Genomic DNA, 13458 nt, shown 5'->3' with positions numbered 1-13458 from the left:
GAGAAAGATCCACTTCCAAGCTCATGTGATTGTTGGCAGAACTCAGTTACTTGCAGCTTCTTGGACTAAGTGCCTCAGTTTCTCACCAGCTGTCAACCGGAGGCTGCCACCATCTCTTTCCATGTGGTCTCAATGGGCAGCTCACAATGTGCTGGCTTCTTCACATCCAGCCAGGGCGACAGGTTCCTCCCAAGATGAGCATTACGACCTTACGTAATGGGATCATGCACATCCCATCACCCTCTCTGTGCTCTTTGTGTCTATACACATGTCACAGGCCCACCCACACTCAAGGGGTGTGGGGCACACAGCCAATGACCACCAGAAGGTGAGGGACGTGGGCCATCCTAGAGTCTGTCTCCCACTGTCTGGACAATCTCATGGCTGTGATACCTTTGCACATACCGTGTATCTACCCAGGAGTATCTACAGGATGTTAGCCTAGTGATTCAGGCTCAAAGGCATGAGGTTTTGAATTCTGATGCATAGCAGCAAACTGCCAGCCAAAGCTGTGGAACCATCCTCAGCCCAGCAGCAAGTCATCTGGGTAGTCTGCCCATACCCTCATTAACCCATAGTGGGAACACCAATGGTTTTCATTTTTTCCAATATAAAAAATGATATATGGCCATTAAATTTGTTTTATCTCATTTTAAATGGGGCTGAGCATGTTTTCACATTTAAGAACCATGTATATTTCTTTCAGTTGTCCCTCTGTATCCTTTGCTCATTTTCTGTTATGTTGCTGTTATTGATCTTAACTTGTGGGAGCTCCTTGGATATTAAGTAAATTAGCCCTTTCTCTGATATATGAATAGGAAATGTGTTTCCCATATTGTTGTTTGTCTTTTGACTTGGTTTATGATGTTTACTCTCCTGCAATTTAAAAATTTTTATGTGATTAGTTTTATCAGTTTTTTAAATGGCTTCAGTGTTTTACTCAAAACTTAGAAGAGCCCTTTCTACTCTGAGATGATTTTTCTTTCCTTTCCTACCATTATCGACAGGTGTATTAACATCCCCCACCATGATTTTCCTTTTTCTCTGTTTCTACTTTTAGCTCTGCCAATTAAAAAATTAAAAAGGTTTTTTATTTTAATTTTTTAATTTTATGTTTTAAGCTATGTAATTAGATACATCCAAATTTAGAATTGTTACATCTTCCTGGTAGGTTGACTCTTTTAGGTTTATACATTTCTTTCTTCATCTCTATTGGTCTAAAATCTACTTTTTCTGATATTCATAAGTCACACTAGCATTTTAGTTAGTGTTTGCATGGTGTATTTTCTTCCATTTTGTTACTTTCAAGCTTTCTGTGCTCTTTTCCTTTTTTCTCTTTTTTTTTTTTTTTTTTTTTTTTTTGATGGAGTATCACTCTTGTCGCCCAGGCTGGAGGGCAGTGGTGCGATCTCAGCTCACTGCAACTTCCACCTCATGGGTTCAAGCGATTCTCCTGCCTGACCCTCCCAGGTAGCTGAGATTACTGGTGCCCACCACCATGCCCAGCTAATTTCGTATTTTTAGTAAAGATGGGGCTTTATACCATGTTGGCCAGGCTGGTCTCGAACTCCTGACCTCAGGTGATCCGACTGCCCTGGGCTCTCACAGTGTTGGGATTACAGGCAGGAGCCACAGCACCTGGTCTCTGTACTCTTGTATTCAGGTTCTGTATCTTGTAAGCAGCATGTAGTGAGGTTTTCTATTTTTTGTTCAGATCAACAACATATTTTAATTAGAATATCTGATACTTTAACTTATTGACTGATGATTTACTTTATCTCTATCTACCATCTGATTGTACAATTTCTATTTGTCCCAAATTTTAATGATTCTTTTAAAAATCACTTCCTGTCTATTTTGGATTAATCAAGTATTTTTATTATTTATTTTCCTTCTTCTGTTCTATTCATTATTCATAAGATATGGCAAGGCTTCTCTTCAAACAGTGTGCTCAACCTTTTATTCTTTAATTCCTAGTACCCCGCCCCCTCTCTTTCTTCTCCTTTTCTACTTTCTGACTTTACTACATGCCCAGGCATGCCGCAGCATCAGTGGTGTTATCAGCACCAGCTCACGTTCCATTCCGTGTTTAGGAAAAGACTGGCTCTCTAGTTTGCTGCAGATGACCCCTTCCTCCTCTCCCATGTCTCCCATTACGCATCCACCTTATCTAAGAAAGTTTAAATGTTTAGCCAATCGGGTCTAGTTTAAATTGTGCAGTCCAACCCCAGCCAATGAGGAAAGGACATGGGGCAGGGGTCATGTTAGGAATAAAAACTTCTAGTGTCTTTTGTTCTGTGTGCTCTTGTGGCAACCAGCCATATGGGAAACACCCTTCTGCACAGAAGTAAATTTGCTTTGCTGAGAAATCCTTTGTCTAAGTGCCCATTTTTCCTTACGACTCTGAGCCTTACTTCTAACATTATTGTGTATACATAGTTGTTGCTCTCTCTTCAGTGGTCACTTTAGAGATTATAGCACACATTCTTACATTATTCAAGTGTCAGCATTCATACATCAGCATTTCTACCACTTCCGAAGCAATCCTGAAACCTTAGAAAACTTTCACTCCATTTATCCTTCTCACCTTTTATTGTTAATGTCATCATGCATTACTTCTCTGCTTCTAGTTTAGACCCCACAAGACATTATAAATGTAATAATATTACCCTTTCAGATCCTCCTGGTTCCTTCCTGCATTTTTATCTTTCAGTCATCCTGCCTGAAAAGTTCCCGTTCACAGTTACTGTAGAGGGGTCTGCTCATGTTCCATTTGCTCAGTTGTTATCCAGAAATGTTTTGTTTCACTTTCACCTTTGAACAATGTTCTTCCTGGTCTAGAATTCTAGGTTTGCAGTGATTTTCTTTCAGCCCTTTAAAGATGTCATTCTATTACCTTGAGTTTCTTCAACAGCTCTTTTATGAGAGCTTTCAAGGAATCATTTTTAAAACATTTTGTTCAGCTTTTCAAGTTGTTCTCAGCAGGAGTATATGTCTGACACAGCTACTTTGTCCCAGATGGAAGCAGAGGCCCCCATTCTCTCTCTCTCTCTCTCTCTCTCAACGGACTTCCATCCTATAGGACCAGATCCTGTACCTCTGGAGGAACCAGGCCATGCTCACATTTGTATTATTTTTATAGTTCAAAATATACAGAAAGACAATTCATCCCACCATGTAACTGACTTTCTAGACCTCTGAGGCCTTTTGTAGTTTTCTTAAATCCCCTAGGAGTTAAGAGGCCTGGACTGGGAAATGCAGAGAGAGACACAGAACACCCCAAGCCTCTGAGACTTCCCTGGGCATCGAACCCCACCAGAAGGGCCCCTGGAGCCCGCTCACCTGGAAAGGGGCCACTCCTCTGGGCCCCATGCATGCTGGGCTCTGCCCAGTCGTCACTGACATCACCAGGCACAAGCAGCCCACCTCCCCCCCAGTGGGGCCCACAGTCAGGGCTACTGCCCCTTCACCTTCACATTCTCAGCACCTGGTGCAATCTCTGCATAGTGAATAAATGAATGCTTGAGAAGTAAAAGTATCAGATAAAATTGGAAACATTTAGCAGAAAGAACCAAAAAGACATGATGGCCAATTGGATATTATTTGCAGAAGAAATGGAGACTTAGATCAGATGTCTAGCTGGGGTGACCAAGGACTTAGTTAGCAATCAAGAAAATACACTGGAAGCAAAAGCAGTGCTCTCTGCCTCTCACACAGCAGTGCTGTCACGAGTGGCTGTGCTTTTTGCCGAGGAGATGCATTAGATGTTCTGGGTTAGACTCACAGGGTCGCAGTGTTCGGGATAAAAGCAAATGGAGATGGGAGGCCCCATACAGGGATCTGGGGCCTCCCTAAATGCCCATATGGAAGAGGGGGTGCACAGCCCCCTAGGAAGGACTGTGAACCTGACAGCAAATGGCTCACACCACTGTCCACCCTTTCCCATTTGCTACTTGCTCTAAAGCCCTTGAGGGGGACTTCACACAACAGAGAGAGTGTGGGGAGTCACTTCTAGGAACGTTCCACCCTCATGCCATCATTGACTAGGGCTTCTCTAGCCTGGCATTCCAGAAGCCACTGCCACCCAGACAAGCAGAGTCCCCTGGCGATGGCCCAGACACTGGGATTAGGGTGAATGGATCTCTCCTGCAGCCAGCACAGGCCCCCGTGACACTCTATTTCCAGACATTATACCCTGTCTACTTCAGTATTACGCTCTGGAGCCAAAGGAGGTGATGGTGTGTCAACAGACCCAAATACAGACTCTGGACTTCACAAACTGAATGGCATCTCATAGGACTAAACATGAAACTCGCACTAATAAGAGTTCTCTAGGTTGTAAACACAAACAAGGAAGGCGCGGGAGTTGTTGACACTCCAGCTGGGACAACAGGCCAGGGACAGATATAAAAGCCAACATCCCTGAGCACCTAGCACACGCACTCACTCACCCACTCCCTTACCCACTCACTCACCCACTCACTCCCATCTCCTCCAGCTCAACCCCCAGCATGGCCGCGTCCACCATGTCCGTCTGCTCCAGCAACATGAGCTATGGCAGCCGTGTCTGCCTTCCTGGTCCTTGTGACTCTTGCCCTGACTCCTGGCAGGTGGACAACTGCCCAGAGAGCTGCTGTGAGCCCCCCTGCTGCGCCCCCAGCTGCTGTGCCCCGGCCCCCTGCCTGACCCTGGTCTGCACCCCAGTGAGCTGTGTGTCCAGCCCCTGCTGTCCAGCAGCCTGTGAGCCCAGCCCCTGCCAATCAGGCTGCACCAGCTCCTGCACGTCCTCGTGCTGCCAGCAGTCTAGCTGCCAGCCGGCTTGCTGCACCTCCTCCCCCTGCCAGCAGGCCTGCTGCGTGCCTGTCTGCTGCAAGACTGTCTGCTGCAAGCCTGTGTGCTGTGTGCCCGTCTGCAGTGGGGCTTCTTCTTCATGCTGCCAGCAGTCTAGCTGCCAGCCAGCTTGCTGCACCTCCTCCCCCTGCCAGCAGGCCTGCTGTGTGCCCGTCTGCTGCAAGCCCATCTGCTCTGGGATTTCCTCTTTGTGCTGTCAGCAGTCTAGCTCTGTGAACTCTGTGTCCAGCCCCTGCTGCCAGGCAGCCTGTGAGCCCAGCCCCTGCCAATCAGGCTGCACCAGCTCCTGCACACCCTCGTGCTGCCAGCAGTCTAGCTGCCAGTCAGATTGCTGCACCTCCTCCCCCTGCCAGCAGGCCTGCTGTGTGCCCGTCTGCTGTGTGCCCACCTGCTCTGAGGATTCCTCTTCATGCTGCCAGCAGTCTAGCTGCCAGCCGGCTTGCTGCACCTCCTCCCAAAACCAGCAGGGCTGCTGTGTGCCCGTCTGCTGCAAGCCCATCTGCTGTGTGCCCATCTGCTCTGGGGCTCCCTCTCTGTGCTGCCAGCAGTCTAGCTGTCAGCCAGCTTGCTGCACCACCTCCTGCTGCAGACCTTCCTCCTCCGTGTCCCTCCTCTGCCGCCCTGTGTGCAGGCCTGCCTGCTGCGTGCCTGTCTCCTCCTGCTGTGCCCCCACCTCCTCCTGCCAGTCCAGCTGCTGCCGCCCGGCCTCCTGTGTGCCCCTCCTTTGCCGCCCTGCATGCTCCCACCCGGCCTGCTGCGGCCCCACCTCAACCCAGAAGTCTAGCTGCTGAGTGATCTCCTTAAGATCATCCAAAGCCTGAGTGCCCACTGCCCCCTGCACCCCTGGGTTCTTTACCCTTGACGGCTCTCCACATCCTGCTCCTGAGCCCTGCAGTGGGCATCAGTGGTCAGCTGGCCACCCAGTGTGTACTTCTCCTCCTAGCAGCAGCTCAGCTATTTCTCCAAGTCTTGACTTTCCCCCAGTACCCAGCCCTGTCTCCCCAGCAACAGGTGGGCAGTGACCCAGCAAAGTCAGTGGGTCCTCCCAGGCCATGACCCGGTGTGGGGAGAAACGAGGGTAGACACGTGTCAGGTGTGGGTTTCTCATCACTGCCCTGGCTCAGTGGCGAGCCCTGCTCCTCCCCTGCCGTGGGCCTGGGCCTCTTTCTCTGTCTTCCCTGACCATGGGAGCAGGTCAGACCCTTCTAATAAATTCCTTTCCTAAAAAGTACAACTGGAATTCATTCTTGTTGTTCACAACCAAAGACCCCTGCCTGCTGCCCCCTACCCATGGGTGGTCCCGGGCTGCTCCCACGCCACGAGGTCCCTGTCCTTCCCAGGTGTCCTGGCAGCCCCGCCCCACCTCACCACATGGATGTCCGAGGGGTAGGCAGGCCTGAGGGATGGGAGAGGTGAGTGATCCAACAGCAGCGCCTGCCCTGGGTGGAGCTGCCCTGGGGGCTCCCCAGAAACTGGGTTGTGTCCAGCCCCTGGCTCCAGAAAGGAAACTCCATGACCATGTGTGCAGAAAAGGTCCACACAATGGGCAGGGACGGCCGTCCCGAGGCCTGCTGGCCGGGTTGGCCCTTGGCTGGAATATGGCAACTGGGATTTCCGAGGGGCTTACCCCGCCCCGCCTCACTGGCCCTGAGCTGTTTGTACCACGTCGTTTAGGCAGAACACTCCCATCCCCGCTGGGAGTCTGGAATTCTGGTGCAGCCCAGGCAGAAGTTGCTCACGTGAGCCATCCCTGGGTACACCACCAGGCAGGGCGTCCCCAACATCGCACGCACAGCGTCCCAGCTGCTTGCAAGGGGAGTGAGACATGTCCTGTGTGACCCCTGCCCCAGGAGAGGCCTCCAAAGCTGAGCTTGGTGCCCCTGGACTTGGTCCCAGGCATCTTTCTCTTGGCTGATCTTTCTCAGTGTCCTCTCCCGTGGGAACTCACAGCTGTGAGTACCACGACCTCTGTGGCCTGTGTCCTCCTGGAGGATCGCCACCCTGAGTGGTCTTGGGGCCCCAGGGTGCCCTTCCCAAGTGATGACAATGCTGTCCTAGGACAGGGCTGGGCACATTTCTGGTGGTGCTTCCTTGGACTCCTGCTCCAGAGGGGGTAGAGACAGAGGAGGAGGCTGGGTGAGGCCAGGCCATCGTGGGTTTCACGAGGAGCAGAGCCGTCCTGCACCTGCAACAAGCTGTCCCTCCCCTGTGGTGGCCACAGAAACTCTGGCGTGGGGCTGGAGCACCAGCAAGGAATAAGCCCCCACATACCCCACCTGGCACCAGGGCTGCACCCTAAGTCGGCAGCCAGGCTTTGCCTCACTGGCTTCCCTCTGGCTGTCCAGGAGGCACCAAGAGGACCATGTGGTGAGCCCCCCAACTACAGGCACCTGAATCCCACAGACAGCAAGACAGAGGGGCCTTGCTCAGAGAAGCATATCCTCCTCTGCGGATCCCAGACTTGGCTCTTCCCCCAGGGCATGGCCCCAGGAAGCATCCAGGTATGTGAGCTTCTGTGCAAACACACCCCCACGCCCCGGGTGTGAACTTCAAGGGAGGTGTGCTGTGGGGGAGAAACATCAAGTTCCTTTCCAAGGTGGAACGTCAGAGCCTCGCGCAGAGGAAGGGCGCACCAGGGGGTCTGAGCGGAGAGAGGCAGCCTCCTCCAAGGGGCCATTCTCGGCCGCACCACAGAAGCTGACGGTGGCTGAAACTGTCCTTTGTCACCTGGACATTCACTATTTGTCCCTGGTCAACAATACCTACTGCCATCCTTGGTGAAAGAACCAATATCTCATCAAAAATGCAAAAGGCACAAATCATTAGAGAAAATGCTGATAATCTTGAATGCAGTAAAATGCACACAAAAGCACAAGCACACAACCAAAGTTCCTACCAATCGCATCCAGAGAAGCCACCTGTGGGGCATCTCGGGTAGTCTGCAGGCTCACTGTCTCCCTCCTGGGCACAAGGGTTGGCAGGTTTCAGCCACCTGCAGTTAGTTAGGGCCACACGATGAGTTTCCATTGGTTAAACGTTCATGAGGAGATGTCTGCCACTTCCTGGCCACAGGTTCAGAGAGCCCTGCTGCCTCTCTTCCTTGCCAGGCTATCTTGGAGGCTCACGTGCCAGAGTGGGTCCACAAGGTAGGGGCGTGGCATGCTTGGATGGCAATGTGAGGAGTGGGGAAGGCTTTGTGGACTTAAGACATTGACATGCTGACTTCTGTTGGTTTCTGAACCAGCACTGATTACCTTCACCAACAGTATGTAATAAAGGATTCAAATTCAGAATTTATAAAGAAAACATTAAAAGAAATGACTAAAAGAGATGGAAATACACAATTATAGGATAAGATGTCCAATGGCCAAAAATCATAGGATAAGATAGCCAATCTCACCGACGACCGAGACACCATGCACAAAAATTAACTAGGGGTGAAACCTAGACTTAAATGTCAAAGATAAAATAATGAGATCTCTATATAAGATCACATCACCAGCAGAGACAGTCTCACTTCTTTCTTTCCTATGTTAGTATCTTTTATTTCTTTTTCTTGCCTAATTGCTCTGGCTAGAACTTCCAGGACAAGAGTGGGCATCCTTGCCTTGTTTTTGATCTTAGAGAAAGAGCTTTCAGCTTTTCACCACTAAGTATGGCATCAACTGTGGGCTTGTTGCATATGGCCTTTATCACGATGAGGTACATCTCTTCTATATCTATTTTCTTGAGAGTTTTAATCATGAATGAACACTGAATTTTTTCAAATGCTTCTTTTGCATCTATTGAGATGATCGTGTGGTTTTTGTCCCTAATGTTAGTGTGATGTATCACATTTATTGATTTATGTATGTTGAACCATCCTTGCATCCCTGGGATAAATCTCACTTGATTATAGTGAATGATCTTTTTAATGTGCTGTTGAATTCAGTTTGCTAGTCTTTTTTTTTTTTTTTTTGAGGATTTTTGCATCTATATTTATCAAAGACATTGGCCTGTAGTTTTCTTTTCTTGTAAAGACTCTACCTGTTAGTCTTCAAACTGTTAGGACTGATAAACAAATTTAATAAAGTTGCAAGTTACAAAACCAACATACAAAAATTAATAGCATTTCTATATACTAACAATGAACAATTATCCAAAAAAGAGATAAAGAAACAATAGCATTAAAAAGAGTTTAGAAAGATATTTAAGCAAGGAAGTGAAAGATCTGTACACTGAAAACTACAAAACATTGATGAAAGAAATTGGAGAAGAAATTGGAGAAGACACAAATCAATGGAACAATGTCCCATATTCATGGATTACAAGAATTAATAATGTTAAAATGTCCATACTACCTAAAGCTATCTACAGATTCAATGCAATCTCTAATAATTTCAATATCATTTTTACAAATACATAGAAAAGAACAATCCTAAAATTCATATGAAACCATAAAAGACTCTGAACAGCCAACACAGTTTTGAGTAGGAAGAACAAAGCTGGAGGCATCACACTCCCTAATTTCAAAACACTTTAAAGCTATTGTAATCCAAACACCATGGGACTGGCATAAAAACAGACATATCAACCAATGGAATGGGACAGAAATCCCAGAAACAAACCCAAGTGTTTGTTGTCAATTGATTTCTGGCAAAGGTGCCAGGAACAAACGATGGGGAAAGGTCAGACTCTTCAATAAATGGTGTTGGGAAAACTCAATATCCATGTGCAGAAAACTAAAATTGGACCCTCATCTTACATCATATGCAAAAATCAACTCAAAATGCACTGAAGACCTCAGCATAAGACCTGAAATGTGAGACTGCTAGAAGAAAGCATAGTGGAAAATATCCATTACATTGGTCCAGGCAATTATTCCTTGAATAGGACCCCAAAAACACACCCAACAAAAGAAAACATAGACAAATGGGATTGCATCAAACGAAAAAGCTGTACAGCCAAGGAGACAATCAATAGGGTGAAGAAACAATCCATGGACTGGGAGAAAGTATCTGCAAACCATATATTTGACAAGGGGCTACTGCTCACAATAAGGAACTCAACCCGGTAGCAAGAAAATAAGTAACCCAATTTAAAAATGGACAAAACAGCCTGGCAACAGAGCAAGACCCTGGCTCAAAAAACTGTAACTACATAAATAAATAAAAATGAGCAAAAGACCTAAACAGACATTTCTCAAAAGAAGCCATTTAAATGGACAGCAGGTATATTTTAAAATGCTCAACATCACTGGTCATCAGGAAAATGCACATTGAAGATGCAATGAGACATCACCTCACACTTGTCAGAATGGCTCTTATCAAAAAGATGAAAGCGAACAAGTGTTAGGGAGGATGTAGAAAAGAGGGAAGTCTTGTACACTGTTGGTGGGAATCTAAATTAGTACAACCACTACGGGAAACAGTACAGCAGTTCCTCAAAAAACTAAAAATAGACCTTCCCTATGATCCACAAATCCCACTTCTGGGTTTATATCTAAAATAACTGAAATTATTCTGTTGGGGAGATGTCTGCATTCCTATGTTCACAATAGCCTAGGTATGGAATCAATCTAAGTCCATCGATAGACAAATGGATAAAGAAAATGTGGCGTATATACACAACAGAATACTATTCAGCCATGAAAAGGAGAAAAATCCTGTCATTTGTGACAACTTGAATGGACCTGGAGGACATTATGCTAAGTGAAATAAGCCAGGCACAGAAAGACAAACAACATGATTTGTGTCTAGAATCTAAAACTGTCAAACTTAGAAACAGAGAGCAGAAAGGTGGTTACCAGAGGCCGGGGGCTGCCAGAGGGGAGGAATGGGGAAAGGGAGATGTTGATAAAAGGAAACAACATTTCCATCACACTGGAGGAAAAAGCTTTAGTGACCTATTGCATTGCATGGTGACACATAAAAATAATGTGTTGCATACTTCAAAATTGGTAAAAGAATACATTTTTAATTTACCAGAAAAATGGTAAGTTGGTAAGATGATGGTTATGTTAAGTAGCTCGATTTAATCTTCTTTTTTTTTTTTTTAGACAGAATCTTGCTCTCTCACCAGGCTGGAGTACAGTGACACGATCTCGGCTCACTGCAGCCTCTGCCTTATGGGTTTAAGCGATTCTTGTGCCTCAGTCTCCTGAGTAGCTGGAACTACAGGTGTGCGCAACCACACCCAGCTAATTTTTGTATTTTTAGTAAAGACAAGGTTCACCATGTTGGCCAGGATGGTCTTGATCTCCTGACCTCATCATCCACCTGCCTTGGCCCTCCAAAGTGCTGGGATTACAGGCCTTGATTTAATCTTTCTACAATGCATGCATAGATCCAAACATCACATTATAGATCAAAACATCACATTATACCCAGTAAATACACACAATTATTATTTGTCAATTTAAAAATTAGTAAATAAACAATAAATGAAATAAAAATAATGAAGCTCTAGAAGCACATATAGGGGAATGTCTTCACGATATTGTGGTAGGCAGAGACTTTGGGAACAGGAGGTAAAAATGCTACACATAAGAGAGTAAATTAGTAAATCGGATTTTACCATAATTAAGAGCGTCTCTTCATCAAAAGATACGATTAATACCACAACACATCCATAACCATGACTCAAATTGAAATAGACGACCAATACTGAGTGTCAGCAAATGTGTGCAGGAAATGGAACTCTCCTACATTTGCTGGGGTGGGAATGTGAAATGGAACAATCCCTCTGAAAAACAGTTTGGTGGTGTCGTAAACATGACACACACCCCCTTCACATGTCCCACACACTCCACCTCCTGTGTGTTTACCCAAGAAAAGTGAAATCATATCACAAAGACTTGCTCACAAATGTTTAAAGAAGCTTTTGCCACACAAGCCATGTGTCCATCGACACATGGGTCAATCGTACTATAGAATTTGATTTATATGAAATTCCAGGAAAGACAAACCTATTTGAGATACAGAGGAGATCAGTTGTTTCCTGGGGCAGAGTCAGGAAGGGTGGGGATTGATCATGAAAAGTACACCTGGAAACTTGGAGATGATAGAAAATCCAGATCTTGCTTGTGGTAGTGGTTACATGAGTGTATATTTTCTCAAATCTTATCAAATGAAAACTTTAAATAGGTACATTTTACAGTATGGAATCATACTTCAATAAAACTGACTTTTTAAAAACTTTATTTTTAAACCCCAGACTTGGATGAGTTATCTGCAATTCCCATATCCAGTGGTGCACTAAAGTCAGCATGCCCTGGCTCATGAGAGCTGATGTGCACCCCTCTCTTCCCATCTCTGTGTTAAGTGACGTTGTCTTGGTAGCCTGGATTTAGCTGGGTTGGGAGTATTCACATGTGGATGTTGGCAAATGCAGTCAATCAGGACTTCTGTTTTGGTTTTTGTTACAAAAACAAAAGCCAGTTATTGAACATTCACTGACATGCTGCAAATATACAATCACTCATATTCAGAATACGTAATAAATTTCTGAAAATCAATAAGAAACACAAGTAGCCATATTTTAAAAAGCAAGCAAATGCCCTGAACAGGCACCTCACAAGAAAAGATATCCAAGGTTCAATGAGCAGCTTTACTCATCAGGGATATGCACATTCGTGCAACAGTGCAATATTCGTACACACTTTCCAAAATAAACCAATTTTAAAAGACTGATAAACCTCATTTTGTAAAGATACAGAATAAATGGAATTATAAAATCAACTAGTGGGGATGTAAATTTCTTTAGAAAGTTGTTGGTATGGCCGGGCGCGGTGGCTCAAGCCTGTAATCCCAGCACTTTGGGAGGCCGAGACGGGCGGATCACGAGGTCAGGAGATCGAGACCATCCTGGCTAACACGGTGAAACCTTGTCTCTACTAAAAAATACAAAAAAAAAAAAAAAAAAAACTAGCCGGGTGAGGTGGCGGGTGCCTGTAGTCCCAGCTACTCGGGAGGCTGAGGCAGGAGAATGGCGTAAACCCGGGAGGCAGAGCTTGCAGTGAGCTGAGATCCGGCCACTGCACTCCAGCCCAGGCAACAGAGCAAGACTCCGTATCAAAAAAAAAAAAAAAAAAGAAAGTTGTTGGTATATGCTAATCCAACATATGCCTATCTATGACTGAGCAATTCCACTTTGGGGAGCAAAATGAAGAGAAATTAGTAAAAGTATCAGTGAAAAAGTTTACAAGAATTTTTCTAGCAGCACTATTAATAGCAGCCAAAATCTGGAAATAATCCAAATCCCTAACACTGTGAAAGACAATGGACAAATAACACATTGTAGAATTTAATGCAATGGGGCAGCAAAAAAAAAAAAAAGAAAGAAAGTGATGTACTGATGTATGCAGCAACAAGGTGCTTCTCACAGATATTGTGCTGAACAAAAGGAACCATAAAACAAAAGAGCTCCATAGAACAGGCAAAGCTAACCAATGATGAGAGAAGGTAGAACAGCAACTAGTACTTACGGAGGAGGGGTTAACAGAGAGACAGCACAAGGGATCATTGAGGATTCTGGAAATGTTCCACATCTTCCCCAAAATATTCTAAGGGGAAACAGTTCCACTCAGATTATATCCAACTAAGCTATCAATCAAATAGAAGAGCAGAA

General features: G+C 45.7%; 1 protein-coding gene across 2 annotated transcripts; it reads left to right on the top strand.

The window, feature by feature from the left end:
• Positions 1-4492: 4492 nt before the first annotated feature.
• On the top strand, positions 4493-6076 carry LOC104659949 (keratin-associated protein 10-7). 2 transcript variants are annotated; one of them, XM_010360126.2, is made up of 2 exons: positions 4503-4988; positions 5319-5651. In XM_010360126.2, the coding sequence occupies exons 1-2, from the start codon at positions 4512-4514 to the stop codon at positions 5640-5642; spliced, it is 801 nt and encodes a 266-aa protein (XP_010358428.1). In that variant the 5' UTR covers positions 4503-4511; the 3' UTR covers positions 5643-5651. The 2 variants fall into 2 exon arrangements, with proteins under 2 accessions (XP_010358427.2, XP_010358428.1); XM_010360125.2 differs by having other exon boundaries at positions 4493-6076.
• The last annotated feature ends 7382 nt before the right edge of the window (positions 6077-13458 follow it).

This window comes from Rhinopithecus roxellana, chromosome 13 (genome assembly GCF_007565055.1).
Source record: "Rhinopithecus roxellana isolate Shanxi Qingling chromosome 13, ASM756505v1, whole genome shotgun sequence".
NCBI lineage: Eukaryota > Metazoa > Chordata > Mammalia > Primates > Cercopithecidae > Rhinopithecus > Rhinopithecus roxellana.
This window is presented reverse-complemented; position numbering and strand designations above follow the sequence as displayed.